Below are 18,321 nucleotides of genomic sequence, written 5' to 3'. Positions count from 1 at the left end.
CCACTATATTTATTTCATTGTATAGGTATTTAGTTTATAGTTTTCCAGAATTCTCAGAATCGTAGACTGGTGAATTTATGTGGAATTCTTGTTATAGTATTGGAGATCCGCAGCACAGAATTCAGATTTGTTTGGTAAGAGGATAATTTAAATAAACATTACTAATATGCTTGGTCCATTTGGCATTAATCAGAATAACACAACTAACTCTCTAAATTTAAGATTCCTACCTCCCATGGCACCTTCTCCTCTGGCACAGCAAAACGAATGACAGTAGACTTGGGATACAAGAGGTTCCTAGAACTCACATGAGACAGGGTGAATAAAGATTCTGAGATTTCCTCTGCTTGTGGCTCCTTTGTTTCAGCAGCCCTGCTAGGGACTGAAAAAACCCACAGTACTCTATTTATTATAAGTATCATCAATCACTCCAACATTTTTCTGCATTTCCATAATTTTGGAATAGATTCTATTTGCACTTGTGAAGCATTAATGACTTACACTAGGTGTCCCCAACTCCTGGGCCATGGAAGTGGTAGGCAAGCACACACGTGTGCGTCCATGTGAAGCTGCTTTCGTGATAGTGACATGCATGCACAAAACCATCCCGTCCTCCCACCCACCGCCTTTGCCTCTGCCAGTCTGCCGAGCCAAAGAGATTGGGGAATGCTGACTTACACTATTTTAAGACAGAAAAATATCTTTCGTTGCACTAACATACTGTATTTAATCTTGGCTAAGAAATACATATTATAAAGGCAAGTGAAGTACCTCAGTTTTCCCCATTTCCTCTAATTATTTTAAGTGTTCAACTCCCATAATCCCAATCAACATGAGTCCTCAAACAGACTATAGGATTATATTTATGTAATATATTGTTTATTTTATTCTTTCTAATTCTTGAAGAGGCAATGCTCTCCTTGAAACAGCAGATCCATGACCTGAGAGGCTTCCGTGATTCATAGCAACCACTTGACAGGCAAGTAGAGACCATGGATAGAGGAGATTTTTTTTTATTAATTTATACACCACACACACACACACACACACACACACACACACACACACACACACTGTTTATAAGTAAATTAAGATAGTGACCATACCTAACATTCCTTTCGCATCATATTCTCTTCACAACAACCCTGTAAGGTAGGCTGGACTGACAGAGAACGATTGCCCAAAATTACCCAACCATTTTTTCAGGCCTAAAGTAGCACTAGAACTCACAGTCTCCTTGTTTCTAGTCTGATGCCTTAAGGGACTTGCCATAGGAACTCATGTTATTATCAGCACCAGTTTGGTTTACTGAAATGCTCTCCTTATGGGGCTGCCTTTGAAGACCACTCAGAAATATGTGAAGCATGGGTGGTCCACCTAACTTATCCAATATGGATTTTCTGTTGATATATTTTAATGGGGTTACGAGCAATGTTTTTCTCTTGCAGCTCCCATGTTGTGAAACACCTCCCTTTTGAGATTACATTGTCATTCTCACTGTTAGGCTCAGAAATAAAACCTTTTTATTGTTGTGTTTTTATTGACTGTTATGTTTTTATTCTGTTTTTATATTTCTGTATTATAAACCACTAAGACTCCCTTTTGTTGAATCTAGTGATAAACATAATAAACAATCAAATATAAGATAGTATATAAACCAGAAACAAAATAGAAGAATTTTCAGTATTAAGAGCCCTTTTGGCTAAAGAAATGTAACACTGTTTTATCTTCTTCAGCATACTAGTTATACTATTGAAAATTCTTTGGGATAAAAAGCAGTTTTCCCAAGTTTCTACACAATTCACATCATGTTTTTAAACCCAACAATAGTAATAAAAAATTTCCATGTAAGCAATTGATATGAATTCTAACATTTTCATTTAAACAGTCTTCCCTTTTGAGAAAGGCCCATTGTGGAAGGCACATATTGCTTTTCCTCTTTCAGATTTAAAGAACTTAATGTGGTGCATATAGAAATCTCTTCTCATTTTTCCTAGGGAGCCAGAGGGAGAGCAAGCAACCTGAAGTTACTTAATGAGTTTCATAGTTGAGTGAAGACTTGAACCTGACATTTCCCTCATTGCAATCCAGTACTTTAATTATATCAGTTTCTCAGGCAAAGGTGACTCAGCAGTGCAGTAAGGATCAACATGGCACAGTGAATATTTATTGCAGGAAGTAATATAGCAAATGAGGGATCTGCTATCTTCAAGAAAAATTCTGCCCATGAAGCCACTATAGCTAAGGTATATGGCCATTATTACATTATGTGAATCAGTGCTAAGAAAATCTACATTCATCTTCAAATGAGGCCAAATGAGCAGAACAAAATATAACTTGGAATAGTGAGAATTCTTCGTTTACTTCTTATGATACACTTTATATTCAGGTTCTAGCAAGTAAAATATATATATATACCACAGTTCCACTATAAAGGATATGTGTGCATTATTGTTTTTTTAAAATATAAAGTGGAAAAGAAAGATTAAGATCCCATTTATGAAACGAAAAATGATACATATGTGCATACCAAAATACAAATCTAATGGAAAATGGTTCTCAGAAGTATGTGCTTGCAGTGAAACATACCTAAAACAGGAATATCTTCCTCTGTACCAAACCCACTGTTAGACAATGATTGAACAATCCATTGTAATGCCTTTGCAAATTGGAATGTCTAGAGAAGAAGCAATTCATTACACTTGTTAATTACTATATGCATTAAAAAGTGACGTTTGAGAAATAAGATTGGAAGTGCACCTAGTCCCCAAGAAAGAACTCTAAAGTGTTTAAAGTGTTGGTTCATGTGGTAATCTTTTTTACAACAGACTGTTAAAAATTGATTATCCAATTGAGATATGTGCCTGCTTGTATAATGTAGCTTATTACATAGCTTAATCAACAACTTACCATATTTTCTGATACCGGAAATTTAATGACTAAGAGAAGTTTCATTAGAATATGGGGATCTGCAGAGATGCCTTTACTTCTGAAAGCACACAGTGTTCTCTTTTAAATACTATAGTATGGCTGACATGATACAGCCTTATATGCTTTCCAGTTCTCGGAGAGAGCTGCCTTATGTCCAGATGGGCCCATGCTTTGCATAAGTTTTCAATATTCCCCACCTAGGCTAAGCTAAAAGAGCTGAGAGGACGCTTCAGAAGTCAGCCTTACCTGTTCTTCCAAGTGCAACAACCTTTGTTCCAATAGCTTCATCATTTTCCCCTGATCAAGATCCAGCATTTCTGTTAGTTTATCCACTCTGGAAAAAAAAAGATTAGTATTTCAAGCAAGGACAGTGATTATACGCTCAAACATGAGATTTTGTGACATAAATCAACTGCCTCATATTCAAATAGTTAAGATACCCTTCCACTACTGAATATACGCACATCTTTTCTTACTAATTTGTATTCTGAATCCTAATAGGAACATTAGGGACAAGTGGGATTTGGAGTAGTCAGAAGGCCCAAAATAAAGTATGCATTAGGAGGGTTATTCAAACCTTTCACATTCTTCTGAATTATATTTCACAATTTTGATCATGAGCTGACCTGATGTTATTACTATTTAAATTGAAAACACAGTCTTCACCTATCTGTGATGTGCTGGATCTTCTGCTCAGGAGTGTGTTTTTGTTGAGATTGTTGGAGTTGCAAATAATTTTCCTTCAGATACATCTCCCAGGACAATAAAGCTGCCTCTTCATTCTTCTCAAATTTCTTTTCTGCAGGCCAAATCAAATATAATACATAGAGCTCTCATCTCAGAAAATCGACAGTTACAGCACAGATGGACAAATGGGGATAGGACTCACATCATGACAGTGTGGCACTTGGATGAAATTAGATTATATTTCATTAGATTAAATTATATTAGATCCTGTGGAAGCCACTGTTCAGTAATGACCCCACTCAATCACTGGTAACAATGGACTTAAGAAACAAAGAATTGCTGGTGGAATAACAGTTTTTGTTAAAGTTTTTTTCCAGCTGTCAAAATCAACTTTTATTGCTTTGCTCCTTTCTCTTCATTATTTTACTTTATTTCTTCTCATCTTTCAGAATTCACTGATCTGTACCACCGCTTCCAAGCGTCCATATTCTCCCTTTCAAATGCTCTTGCATTCCATAATATAATAGGTAGGCATTACCTACTGAGCATTAAAAAGCTAGTTTGAGTTTCGTTTGCCTTCTGGAGACTGTACAAAAAATACTTTTTCTTGTAACTTGTCTTTAGTAATAATTTGTAGCTCTTCCAGCAACATTCCAGGAATCTTTTCCAGGAATCATCTATTTTATATGTTGTTATTTTCCTCAGTCTGACAAAGAATAAATTTTTTCTACCCCAAAATCTGCTCATATAACATATCCCAAATATTTGGATTTCAGCCTGCTAAGCATCAGAAAGGCACTGTCGGCCTTTATATGAGCAATTGCTCTATGTTAAAAAAATAATATCCTTGTATTTCTCTATTAATTCACCAGATACACTGACAGGATTTCAAGTATACTCTCAAACTTTCACTCATACGATAATGAAACATTTCAGATTCCAAGTTCAAAGGATGCTTCAGAATATGGGAGGTACCAAAGATAACACTGGAAGTTGCAAATGTACTGCAAATTCCCTAAAGACACTGGTATTTTTTCTGAAATTTTATACCAGCAGCCACCTAATCGTAGAAAGAAAGAATTGCAAGGAGGCGCTACATGCTCCAAAACACCTTTTTGTCTTTGAACCCAAAATGCTGCACAATTCTAAATGCTAGTTTCTTAACATCTTGCAAAATTTATCATTGCATTTTTAATTAGGCAAAACCATAATTCTACCACAGATTAAATCAGGCAAGAATAGAATCAAAAGACTATATAAGTTATTTTAGCGATATTCACACTATCAATACATTTCTATGTAAACACTTGTAAAGTACTTAAGAGGTCTTCCATAACCACAGACAAGTAAAAACGAATTGATGACACCATTTCCAACTTCAGCATATGTGCCTTTTTATACTCTTCCAAATTAAGCATTTACTTGCAATTTAACATCTGTTAGTTATTCATGAGCAGATAACTTCAAACAGCCCAAAATCTTTCCCAAATAGAAAAAATGTTTTTGTATCAAACATCTTAATGAATGCATATTCTCCTAATATAAAACACAGATAAAATAATACTCTGAATATTGAATGTCCTTTAAACAAAATTTTTGCCATTTTCTGAATGTTTATCTAACCAGAACTCAAAGAAGGAATTGTTTCATGTTATGAGATTCTGGGCTTCCTTTTCCATCAGAGTCAGGAAAAGAAATATAGGATGCTTTCTATGAAATTAGCTATCAGCTTCTTCTGTTCATAATCCTTTTCATTTGATAGATTTCTGACCAAATATTTCTCTTAGAAAATTTCTATATTTGATACACTGATATTCTTACCCAAATTAAAGTCTGCAGATAGTGCTTCCTTTGTCACATAGAATAGACTAGTTCCTTGTTTTGTTCATAGTATTATTAGTAAGTTACACTAAAGATTCCTTCCTTCCTTCCTTCCTTCCTTCCTTCCTTCCTTCCTTCCTTCCTCCCTTCCTTTTCAACTCTAAGAAGTACTGCTTTAATTATTTTTGTTGTAACTGAGATGTCCTTATTCATCATGATGCCTTTCTGGAGTTTGTCTAGAATGAGTTTGTCGTTGCCTTTCTAGACTTAGCTCCTCTTTAACGTTTACACACGCCCATTTATTTTGATCCTTGGAAAACAAATCTCTATATCTGCTTTGTTCACTGTTTTATAGTCAACTGACAGTTCACTAAATGTGTGAGGGGGCATTACCATTGTGTACTTTTTTAACATTTCACATTAACCCAGGATTTACATTTATCAGCTCAGGTTATGGCCAGTTGGTATTTCCATTTTTGTTCCTTATTTGTTTGTTTATTTAGGTCTTCACCTTTGCAATGGATAAGAACCTGTCATAAAAATTGAATTTGGAGAAAAAGAGAACAGAATAAGATAGGGGGTAAACTGGAAGTCCATATTGTCTCCATACCTGTTTAACTTGTATTTACCAAACAAATTTATAAGTGGCAGGATTTGGAGAAATGGTAGCTGAAACCAAAATCTGAGGTTTTTGCCAAAACAACAACAAATTAAAATATAAAAACATTCCTTTTAACCAAAAGTTATAAAAAAAAGTAAAAGTTTATTATGAAAATAAAAAGTGAAAATTTGGTTGAATATTAAATATTAATGTTAATGTTCATACTTAGTAAATTGGAGAACTTTGATTCTGTTGTATGAATGGCTGATAACCTCCATTTCTGCTGAGAACAACTACTACAACAAAGAAAAGTACAGTGACAAAGAAAAGCCGATAAAGTTTTATAAGCAGAGGTACCAATGAGTTAAGTCAGAATGCTGGTGTGCTTCAAAGACCTCTAATTGATCCAAAAAGCTCTGATGGATTTTTTTTTTAATGCTCCATATTCTAAAAATCACCTCTTTCCATTCTCCTTTTTCCTTTGTTTCCATTGTTAATGAATTACAAGTTGTCATAAAGTGTTGACAGGTAGAAGCTGAACAATGTTACAGCCTGGCTCAAAATATCAGGGCCTTACTGAGCTGCTTGTGCCGGGTGGTTGGCTTCTGAAGAAACACACGCTTGACAAGTATCTGCAGGTGGTTTAGGAGGATAAAAGGTGGTGGAGCTGGTGGCCTGCCGTTATACTCTTCAATCAGGTCATGACGCTGAAATTTCCAGATCTGGTCAGTGTGCTCCTGCACCTGCTGGAATGTGTAACTGGGGAGAAGAAAAGCACATGTATTACTGAGTTTAATCTTCTACATAACTCATGAAAACACAGAGCATAATGATACTCTCCTGTGTATCCCACTAACTAAGGATCAGAACAGAAACAACATCTCTATTTATGGTAGTGGAAGAATGGATATTATAGAACCGCTTATTACTACCTTTATTAAAGCTGCCTCTCTTTATCTGCCTCTGAACCAAGTATTTTTGGTTTGCTTTCTGTTCTATAAGTCTGTAGAGATTCTCAGTCATCCAGGTCATGGTTGTCCCAAAGGTGCTTTTTCCAGGAGGCAACTGGACTTTCTTGTTTTTTCTTTTGAAGACGTTTTACTTCTCATCCAAGAAGCTTCTGCTGCTCTGACAGGATAGTGGGGAATGGAAGGATTTATACTCCTTGCAGACAGCTGGTCATTTGTATCCTTTTAGAAGGTCGTTGAAGCACTTGGAGGTTTAGCTGTGTCCTCAGGGTCACCAGAGTAATGCTCCTGTTTACTGTACTCTGCAATTTTCTCCCCTCTGGAAATCCATTCCTACTCCCACACCATTCAAAGGGTGTTCATCCCAAATTGTATAGCTAAATTGTATAGCTAAATTGTATAGCTGTAATTAGAACTGCAGAAAAAAAAATTACTACCAACCTGCCTTTCACTGAGGACCTGTACAGAGGGCTGTGAAAATATTTACAGTTCCCTCGCATCCTGGACATAAACTGTTTCAACCCCTACCCTCAAAATGACACTATAGAGCACTGCACACCAGAACAGTTAGACACAAGAACAGGTTTTTCCCAAATGCCATCACTTTGCTAAACAAATAATTCCCTCAACACTATCAAACTAGTTACTAAATCTGCATTACTATTAATCTCATTGTTCCTATCACCAATCTCCTCCCACTTATGACTGTATGACTGTAACCTTGTTGCTGGTATCGTTAAGATTTATATTGACTGTTTCCCTATGACTATCATTAAGTGTTGTACCTTATGATTCTTGAGGAATGTATCTTTTATTTTATGTACACCTAGACCGTATGCACCAAGACAAATTCCTTGTGTGTCCAATCTCACTTGAATTCTATTCTAAAAGTCTGTTCTATACTAACAATCTGTTTCTGTTCTATACTGGCTTATAGTTGTTATAACCAATGTGAGGGTCAAATATGGTTATTTTCTTTTCTTGTGAGCCTCAGGGCGCTTTATGATGAGCAGGCAATATGGAATCCAGAGTGTGGAACTTACTTGAACATAGCAATGAGGAGATTGAGAAGGAGAATGTTGGTGAAGAGTAGGTACAAACAAAGCAAAATTACTGTCAGCCACTCTGGAAAAATGGGCTTCTTGTTGGCTTCACTGCTCTCTGGACATTTGGGCTTGTATGGATCAGTCCCATTTGGGCTGCACTGATCAAAATTGAAATTCACTCCTGTTAGAAAACATAGTAAAGCCAACAAGCACTGGGTGTCACAGCAATAAGAGGAAGGTCATCTATGCACAATGTACCATACTATATTGCCATACAAACAATAGGAATCTATCATTATAAAGGCTTTAAAAAATTTTTTTAATGGAAAGGCCTGGGATGAATGACTCAACCCTCTATGATCTGATTTTTAAAAGGTAGTGTTAAATAGGAGAGATGATTCAGATGTGCACACACTATGAACAGCTATTAAGATGTGCTGTCACTGAAATGCTGCCAGGGACGGCTCACAACTTATCTGAGGACCTTGTGGTTATTTGGCTTGCTATTTATAGCCAGAGACTAAAATATGAGCCCTGGAACACAGCAATGTAATTGTTTTGGGATTAAGGAAGAGTGTATCATGAGGCACATACTTCATATGTTATTTAGGCAGACCAGAACTGGATTAAAAAAGAGAGTTTCCTTTGGTTAAACTTCTCTCATATAAAGCCGAGCTAAATGGCAGTGTTTCTTTTTATGCTGCAGCTTTATCTGGTATGGCATCATCATTCACAATTATCTATCCTGTCAGCCATTTATTCATAGTTTTATTGATTTTTGCACACTATGAAATTTGTACAAACACTTCTCAGAGAAGGTCATTGATTGGATAAGATGTTTAGTGATGAAAAGTTTGTCATTATCACAGTCAAACAAACTGAACCTTGGTCGTCCAGAGTATAAAATAATTCTGTACTCCATACCATCAACATAGGAGGGGATCTGTCCAAATAATGTCAAGTACGAATGGTAAAAAACACCTCGGAAGATCCAGTCTACCCGTTTCTCGTTGTGGATTAGGATAGCTTGTTTGGCTACTCCAAAGGATACAATCCAAACAGCCAAGAGGAAGAGGAAAAAGAAGATATCCTTCATCTGTAAACCCACCAAACAAAGCAGAAAGAACGTCTTTGGTTCAGGCCTCTTCATCAAAAAAAGTGAATTATGAAAAATTACTTTTAAGCTTCCATGGTGTTTATTAATAGAAACTACAACTTACCATTCTCTTCACTATAATAATCTTCGGACCAAGAGTTTTACTGATTGTGAATATGTGCAATAGACGCAGGCAGAAAATAATGAAAGCTAGGGATAGTACAATTCTTCCAGGGTACAAGGTTGCTGGGAACCATCTTAGCGCAAAGGATAGAAACAAAAATACATATATTAATTGTATTACCAATGTAACATTGGAGCAATGTTCCCCAAGATTCCTGGTCTTAATTATAAGGACATCTCTTTTGCCAAAGGTTACAGAATGAAGTAATATTTTTCTTAAGGTAAACAATCATTCACACAAAGAGGATTATGCATATATTTCCTCTATAGCAATATTTCATGGCATGCTTAGCATATTAACCAAAATATGAAAAAGACTCAAAGAAATTGTGGATTAACAGGATAGTAAATCTCTTATAGGAAAAGACTAACCAGAAAGGCTATATACTCAGGACAATTCTCTCTCCAACTGATCAAAGAGCTAACAAAGGGGAATTGCATATAAATGAAACGTCCTCATATGTAGAGTTAAAAGGAAAGGATTGGAATTCTAAGTCATATGTTGAAAGAATGTGATATAAACTTAAGTCTGATCTTAGGGCATTTGCAGCAAAAGAAACTGGGTGAAAATTATTTGCATTTTGATTACTTTTTCTTCTATACATTATATCAAGTAGATTTTTTAAAATAGTAATTAGCATAATGAAACAATCCTCCCACCTTCCACCAATTTTTTCTTTGAAAAATAGGATAACCATACACAGGGACTTACCTACAGACCAATCCAACTATAAAGATCAGAATGGCACATGCATCCAGTTTATTCCAGAAATCACTGAAATATAAAGAAGCCATTTTGACCAAGCCAAACCCATCAGGATCACAAAAAAGCTAAAGAAAGAAAGAAAGAAAGAAAGAAAGAAAGAAAGAAAGAAAGAAAGAAAGAAAGAAAGAGGGAGGGAGGAAGAAAAAATAAGGATTTACCATGGGTTGGTTCAGACATTGTGATCCTGCTAATAATCTACAGCATATTGAAAAGAGTGCTCCCTCTTCTCCCATATCTCATGCACTCGTCTAAAAAAGATTTCTGAAGTTGTTAAATCACACTTTTTATTACACTGAAACTAGCCCATGGGTTAATCCGATTTTGAATTAGGATATTGAATGTAATGTCCTTAAATGGTTAGGTAGGTTTTTTTCTATTAAACAGAGAAAACTTTCCTACAATATAGAACAATAACGCGAGGCTGGCTCCAGGGGATTATAAATGCTTCGCTGGGTGAGGGTGACTTCCCCGCCGCCTTGAAAGAGGCGGTGGTGAGGCCTCTCCTCAAGAAGCCTTCCCTGGACCCGGCAATGTTGGTTAATTATTGTCCGGTCTCCAACCTTCGTTTTGTGGCGAAGGTTGTCGAGAGTGTGGTTGCGCAACAGCTTCCCCAGCACCTGGATGAAACGATGTATCTGGATTCGTTCCAGTCGGGCTTCAGGCCCAGGTACAGCACGGAAACGGCATTGGTCGCGTTGGTAGATGATCTCTGGAGAGCTTGGGACAGGGGGTGCTCCTCTGTCCTGGTCCTGTTAGACTCTCAGCGGCTTTTGATACCATCGACCATGGTATCATGCTGCACCGGTTGGAAGAGTTAGGGGTGGGGGGCACTGTACTACGGTGGTTCTTCTCCTTTCTCTCCAGCCGGTTGCAGTCTGTGTTGGCAGGGGGGCAGAGGTCGACCCCGAGGCCCCTCATATGTGGGATGCCACAAGGGTCGGTCCTCTCGCCCCTTTTGTTCAACATTTATGTAAAGCCGCTGGGCGAGATCATCCGTGGTTTCGGGGTGAAGTACCACCAGTACGCTGATGACACCCAGCTGTACATTTCCACCCCGGACCACCCCAACGATGCCCTTGAAGTGATGTCCTGGTGTCTGGAGGCCGTGCGGATCTGGATGGGGAGGAACAGGCTCAGGCTCAACCCATCCAAGACCGAGTGGCTGTGGTTTCCGACGTCCCGATATAGTCAGTTGATGCCATCACTGACTATTGGGGGTGAATCGCTGGTCCCCACAGAGTGGGCTCGCAACTTGGGCGTCCTCCTGGATTCACGGCTGTCTTTAGAAGAGCACTTGATGGCCGTGACCGGGAGGATCTTTCATCAGGTTCGCCTGATTCGCCAGTTGCGTTCCTTTCTGGATCGGGACTCCCTACACACAGTCACTCATGCCCTCGTCACCTCCCGCCTGGACTATTGTAATGCTCTCTACATGGGGCTCCCCTTGAGGAGCACCCAGAGGCTCCAACTGGTGCAGAGTGTGGCCACGCAAGTGGTTATGGGAACAACATGGCGCTCCCGTGTGACACCTCTCCTGCGCGAGCTGCACTGGCTCCTGGTAGTCTTCCGGGTGCGCTTCAAGGTTTTGGTTATCACCTTTAGAGCGCTCCATGGCTTAGGACCTGGTTATTTATGGGACCGCCTACTACCACAAACAGCCTCCCACCGGCCGGTACGCTCTCATAGAGAGGGGCTCCTCCAGGTGCCGTCAGCCAAAGAATGTCGACTGGCGGCCCCCAGGGGGAGGGCATTCTCTGTGGGGCCAACTACTGTGTGGAATGAGCACCCCCCGGAGATACGGAGGATCCTGGATCTGCGCACTTTCCGCCGTGCTCTTAAGACCCTCCTATTCCAGCAGGCCGGCCTGGCCTAATTTTCTCCCCTTTCTTTTAAATTTTTTAAACTGAAATTTTAATTTGTTTTTAAATTATTGGGAATTTTAATTGTCTTGGGCGAAATTATTTAATTTGGTTTTAATTATGTTTTTTAACTTTTGTATTTATGTGTTTTATTCTGTGCCTGTTCACCGCCCTGAGTCCTTCAGGAGTAGGGCGGTATACAAATTTAATAAATGAAATGAAGTGAAAATGAAATCAATACCATCTCAAAATGACATATACAGGCCGCCTTTCCTTAAGATCTCAGAGTAGATAGATACATATACTATATTATGTCATGCTTCCATGTATGGGCATTTCACATGAGTTCTCTATTTTTACGTGGTGCATGTCCTCTGAGATATTTTCAATTATATTGACCACTAGCAAGCACCACATTACTGGTTTCAACTTCACTGGGAATTGTCAGACATGGTTAGCCGTATCTTATTCTATGGAGTTCATAGTCTCTACTGGGAACTCCATTGTGTAACATCTGGCTACCTGCATCTGACAGTTCCCAATAAGGATGGAAATGGTAATGCAATGTCTCCTAGTGGTCAATGACAAATAACAGTCTGAAACTAAAGAGCAATGTTGTATTGATTTGTGCAACAATACCTGCCGGGCCTCTTCACACACTAAGGAGAAAAGCCAGAAATAGATGACATATTCTGGCCAGGATGGAGTTGACTGGAAATCTGTCATCAACACAAAAGCATATAGGCAGAGAAAACTGAAGTAGGAAAGGATGTTGAGGTGGAAGATGACCACAGGGGCAGTGAAGAAAGCTCGGAAGCGGTTTAAATCAGTAGTTGGCTGGATCCTCTTTTTTCTGTGAATGGAAAGAATCGCAGATTGGCCTGACTGTACTTACAGAAAGAAGTCAATTTTGCATACCTCTTCCACATATCACTATATAACTGTATGGTTATGACTGAAATACCACATGGGCAGTCTTACTCTTTGTCAATGATCTTGACAAAGCCCCTCCCATCAAGATTCACCTTGGATAATTGCTGACAATGCTTATATCCAGCTTAAAAAATTGTGCCAACTTTAGATTAGCAAGAATACCCCATAGGTTATGCATACATAAAAGGCATCTGTTAACATGAGAACTATCTCTAGACATAGCAAAAATACAGGTGCATGCTTTTGTTGACTAATGAACCGAATTTGATTCTGTGTTTTATTAGTTTCAAGTTGGACATAAATCTGTATATTGCTGGATCATTTTACTAGAAAACAGAAAATACTCATCCATTTGTTCTATATATTGTATAGATTTCAACAATTTATAAAATAAAGAAGCTGACTTCTCTTATGAAAGACACACACTGTAGAAAAACATAACTGAAGCTGCTTCACACATAATACTAATATGGCTGTAAAAGGGAAAATAACATATCTAATAGCTAAGATGTGTTTTACTTGCATTTAGTACAGAACAGTGGTGGGTTGCTACTGGTTTGTTCCGGATTGGGCGATCCGGTAGCGGCAGCGATGGTAGGCTCCGTCCATCCGGCCAGCCATCTCTGCGCATGCACAGAAGCATTGCACACAAGCGCACACACCCATGAGCAAATCAGTAGCAACGGGATTTGAATCCCACTACTGGCACAGATCTGGCATTTTACAGCCCCCGGGCAGCATCTGGCCCTTTGGCTGTCCCTACCCAGCTTGCATGAGATTGAATGGATATTAGAAATCAAATGTAAATAAGTGGGTGGGAGAAGAAGCTAAGTCCAGTCCAGCTCTGTGCAGCCACTGTGTGGTCCTTCAGTCAGCTGGTGGCCGTGGGAGGGCATGGAGAGAAAGTGCTTCTTTGCATCCATGTAGTACTCATCTCTTGCTTGAAGCAGCTTGATGAGGCAGCGGAGGTGGTCATTGCATGAGGGGGGCGTTATCTCGGTCAACATGTGACCTAGCGGGCGAATGGTCAAAGCACAGCCAGGAACTATTGGCTAGTTCTCCACAACAGATCCAGTTCCTATTATGGCCCTTGAGAAAATTACCCCTGATCTGGTATAAGGATGATAAATGTAAATATTAGATAACATATAAGTTAATCATCATTTTAGAGAAGAGTAGGGTAATTAGTCGGTTGCCCACATCTGAATTTTGCCCTAGTGGTATTTTTGGGGAGGTGAGATGAAGTTACAAAGTCCTATAAATCTCCCAGTACTGCCATAAAATAGTACAGTCAAGTTCTGCAAATACCTGAAAGTTATGAGGCCTGTATAGAGAAGAGGGAAGAACAGCATGCATAGGATGACCTGACATATCCCATTATCGACACTCAGCTTTCCCCACCAAACTCTGGTTAGGAAGGCCTGAAAAGAGAAGTGACATGAGAGTTAGATATCCTGGATATGGGAATCAGTTTGCAGAGAAGAATGAGAATGAACTCACCAAGGGACTTAGGACAAAAGGATGAGGCTAAGTAATGGATAGCTAATTATCCTATACACATTGGCTGTGTTCTAGCAGGAAAAGATGAGGTCACCATGTGTGTAACCAAGCATGATACAAAATGCTGAGCTGACTTATAAGCAAGGAATCTTGCCAAATCACAACAGAAATAGGAAAAATATAATCCAGGCATGATGGGCTACTAAATGACAGCTTGACTCCATGTTTCTGACTAGAAACATATGCTTCCAAAATAGCATTGTTTTGTTTCTCTTGTAAAAGTTGCATTTCAATTTTTCCCAAAATTTTAAGAGGATTTTTTTTTCCCCAGAATTTTTTTCTTGGATGTCTTTTTTAAAGTGCTACTACTTAGAAATGTGGTTGATTGTGTCAAAAATGTAACCTAGGTCTGTTTAGTGTGAAATTAGTCATGCTATCATCTGGTTTAGAAATACTGCTTATGAAACAGTGATGCCTTTATATAATATTCCCCTATCCCCACTTCAACTTCAATTGCCTGCTCAACAATTCTGTATCATTATTTGTTTTCCGATGCCATTTCACTGGCGCAGAGTTTATGTACTGTAGTGCAAACCATGGAACATCTTGTGCCATGAAGCTACAGAAGCAAATAGCATAGGCACTTATGCAGTTGTGGAAAGAAAGCATCAGAATTCTATTTAAGATATTCATTTAAGATATTCTATTTAAGATATCCTTGGGGGTTTAGCCACAGTAGGGTGTGTCTAAGTGTGTCTGTATAAATACATAGACACTGCCATCTAGGAGAGGTGTATCCTCCAGCACAGTGTTTCTCAACCTGGAAAATAGGTGGACTTCAACTTCCAGAATTCCCTAGAAAGCTTGCTGTGAATTTTGGAAGTTAAAAGTTCACATTCATTGTCCAGATTGAGAAACACTACAGGAGTAACCGAGAAAGGTGATCAAATTGATATGGATATAGTGGGTGATGTTTGCTCAGCAATGCAATCATTCCTTAGTAAAGGTTTTATATGCAGAGGCTACATATTGTGCAACCGGCAATAAATAAGGCTGGAAAGAGCTGCTTATATCCATGTTTTAAAAAATGATTTAGTAGGAATCTGACTTTTTATTCATTTTATCCTTTTAAAATCCATTATTATGCACTCTAGAGAAAAAGTTTTGACCTTCTGGGTAGCCTATTTTCAAAAGAATACAATCATATCCTCCCATAGTCTTCCTTAAGAATAAATATTCCCACTTTTTTTCCACCTTTTTTCATATTATGTAGCTTGTAGTCCTCTGATGATCCTTGCTTTTTTTTCAAAAAGCTACTTCAGTTCATCTGAATTCTTCTCAATGTGTGGTACCCAGTATTTAGTATAACAGTTGAGATAGGATCTTGATCCACATGAAATACTGTACAATGGTTTGTTTCCCTTAATTTGGAATCAAAACAAAAGTATTGTATTCTTTGTTGCCTGAAGGGATCATAAGAAAGTAAGTCACACCTGAACACCCCCATGAGAAACAAACTTCATATTTTTGCCTTCCAGAGCTAACTGAAGGCATGTGGTCTTTCCCCAGGCATCAGAGACCCGGATCAGGAGATTCTGGGCTCTTTCTTCATCCTTCCGACAACATTCCGTGAAGACACCTAGAAAAACAAGCAAGGGAGAAATAGTTATAACTCCTATCACATTCTTGCCCCAATTTTTTATATGGAATGCAGAGGCATTTTAGCTTCAAAAGCCTATAAAGTAACTTATATTGAAAGATAACAAAGTTCCCAAAGTGCCCACATAACTGATTTTTATAGATAAGGCTAAGAGAAGTAGAAAGGTAACAGTTATATTTTGTTGGCAATCTCATCATGAAAGATAATTTCATGATCTTTATTCTATAAATTAAAGGACATCCATAATTCATGTCAGTAACATTTATTTTTCTTCATCACAAGCATCATTATTAAAGCCAGTAGTATATTAAAAAAAAATTAACTTCAAGATAGGCCTTATTAGTCTGTCTGATAACCCAGACAATATTACTGTAGTCCTTGGTGCTCTCTCAGTTTGGCTGTTTTTTGGCAGGCCTTTCATTGCCCAACTAGGTAATGTCATCAGTAAGGAGTAAGGAGTGGGGTTTGCTCTCAGTTTATATTCTGGATGCTTGCCCTGTCAGTGTTGGGAGTGGTCTTTGTGGTTTCATCCAGTGGTGGGATTCAAAATTTTTTACTATGGGTTCTGTGGGTGTGGCTTGGTGGGCGTGGCAGGGGAAGGATACTGTAAAATCTCCATTTCCTCCCGATCAGCTGGGATTCGGGAGGCAGGGAATAGATAGGAGTGGGGCCAGTCAAAGGTGGTATTTACCAGTTCTCCGAACTACTCAAAATTTCCACTACTGGTTCTCCAGAACTGATCAGAACCTGCTGAATACCACCTCTGATTTCATCCTTGATTAGGTTGTTATTTACTGTTTGATTGTTTAGCTTAGTTTATCGTTCCTTGTTTGGGTATTGTTTATGGCTTGAAGTTTCAGCAAGCAAAATAGGAAAATGCTATGATATTAGTTTAGTACTGAAATATTCTATGGCAATTGTCCTATCTGGAATCAAAGCAGCTGCTGTTCACATGAATGGAACTGGAGTAGCACTTATTACAGTTTCTTTGTTTGAAGCTGAAAGAGTTGTGTATGAATAGCTGTCCCCAGTAAAATTGTAAAGAATTGAATAAAGCCTGGTTGAACGATGTGATAACAATAACTCAACAAAACCAACCTAGACTCACCTACAGCTCGGTGCTCATACTTCTCTGCCAGGGTTAGCATTTCCTCACAACTGTCAGTGTCGTTTTCCTCCTTAGATATTTCCTTCAGTATATTGCTGCAGGCCAATGCTGCTGCAATACAATCTCGGCTCTGAAGCAATAGGACAAGTTAGCACAAAAACAACATTTCTGGCTCCAAGTAGATTGTATTAATTTTGAGAGTCTGTTTGGGAAGAGAGAATGCACATTCCCAGATTGCAGGGATTCTTGCTATCCTCCTTCTCAATGCTCTATATCCTGGCTACGGCCCATTTCCCCTGAAATGGTAAATCTGTGTCTAAACTAAAACTCTTCTAATTGCAAGTTACATTTATGTACTGATGATCTCTGTTAATCACAGATATTGAAAAAGAACTTCCAATGGAAACATTTACAAAGCTACATTTACCACACCTAATCTGCAGTTTCAACTTTATTACAAAGACAAAGGAGTTGGATTCAGCTCTGTGCAGAGATGGTTTGAAAGTAGAAAAATTTACCTGAGTCCAAATTATATCAGCCAACTCCTTGCGGTTTTGAACAATTGCCCATATAAGTAAATCCCGTACAGGATCTATGCTGAATGGTGTCTGAGCAGCAGAACGCCTATAGAATGCTTGAAGTTGTACCCCTTGCATCTATGGGAAATGAAATACCATCTTTAAGGAAATAACATCTCCTTGCACGTACACGAAGAAAATAGCATCCTCAGAAAGACAATCCATGTCAGGATTGTCACAGCAAAAGACCTACATGAAAAAAAGCGCCCATAATAATAAAAGGGCAGGAGTGAGGCAGCAGCCCAGGAAAAAACAAAATGCATCCCAAAACAGCATGGTTAATTTAGCACAGGGGTGTCAAACTCAATTTCACTGAGGGCTGCATCAGGGCTGTGGTTAACCTCGGGAGGCTGGGCCGGCGTGGCCAACTGGGTGGGTGTGGCCAACTGGGTGGGCGTGGCCAGCTTGACACCACTCCGCAAACTGCTGGCATGTTTCCTCTTTGCACTTGGTAGGCTGGGCCGAAGCCATGCTGGCACGATCTTTCCTCTTTGTATTAGACTGGGCCAAAGTGATGCAGGTAGACCGGGCCAAAGCGACATGGGGAGACCGCGCTGAAGCGACATGAGGATATCAGGCCAAAG

The 18,321-nt window shown here is 38.9% G+C and overlaps 1 protein-coding gene across 1 annotated transcript in view; it reads right to left on the bottom strand.

The window, feature by feature from the left end:
• The window catches only part of TRPM2 (transient receptor potential cation channel subfamily M member 2), a 48,039-nt gene that overhangs the window by 9,629 nt on the left and 20,089 nt on the right, over positions 1–18,321 (bottom strand). Inside the window, exons 13-26 of the mRNA XM_060683096.2 lie at positions 17,678–17,815; positions 17,160–17,289; positions 15,885–16,030; positions 14,200–14,312; positions 12,598–12,811; positions 10,046–10,164; positions 9,275–9,407; positions 8,979–9,150; positions 8,052–8,235; positions 6,618–6,799; positions 3,598–3,730; positions 3,178–3,265; positions 2,590–2,677; positions 231–382 (exon numbers count right to left, since the gene is read on the bottom strand). Of these exons, the coding sequence (XP_060539079.2) occupies positions 231–382; positions 2,590–2,677; positions 3,178–3,265; positions 3,598–3,730; positions 6,618–6,799; positions 8,052–8,235; positions 8,979–9,150; positions 9,275–9,407; positions 10,046–10,164; positions 12,598–12,811; positions 14,200–14,312; positions 15,885–16,030; positions 17,160–17,289; positions 17,678–17,815 (1,992 nt within the window). The remainder of the gene's footprint in view (positions 1–230; positions 383–2,589; positions 2,678–3,177; positions 3,266–3,597; positions 3,731–6,617; positions 6,800–8,051; positions 8,236–8,978; positions 9,151–9,274; positions 9,408–10,045; positions 10,165–12,597; positions 12,812–14,199; positions 14,313–15,884; positions 16,031–17,159; positions 17,290–17,677; positions 17,816–18,321) is intronic.

This window comes from Pantherophis guttatus, chromosome 6 (assembly GCF_059756535.1).
Source record: "Pantherophis guttatus breed Tessera chromosome 6, ASM5975653v1, whole genome shotgun sequence".
In the NCBI taxonomy this organism is placed as follows: Eukaryota; Metazoa; Chordata; class Lepidosauria; order Squamata; family Colubridae; genus Pantherophis; species Pantherophis guttatus.
The sequence above is the reverse complement of the archived record's forward strand: the minus strand, read 5'-3'. Positions and strand labels throughout refer to the sequence as shown.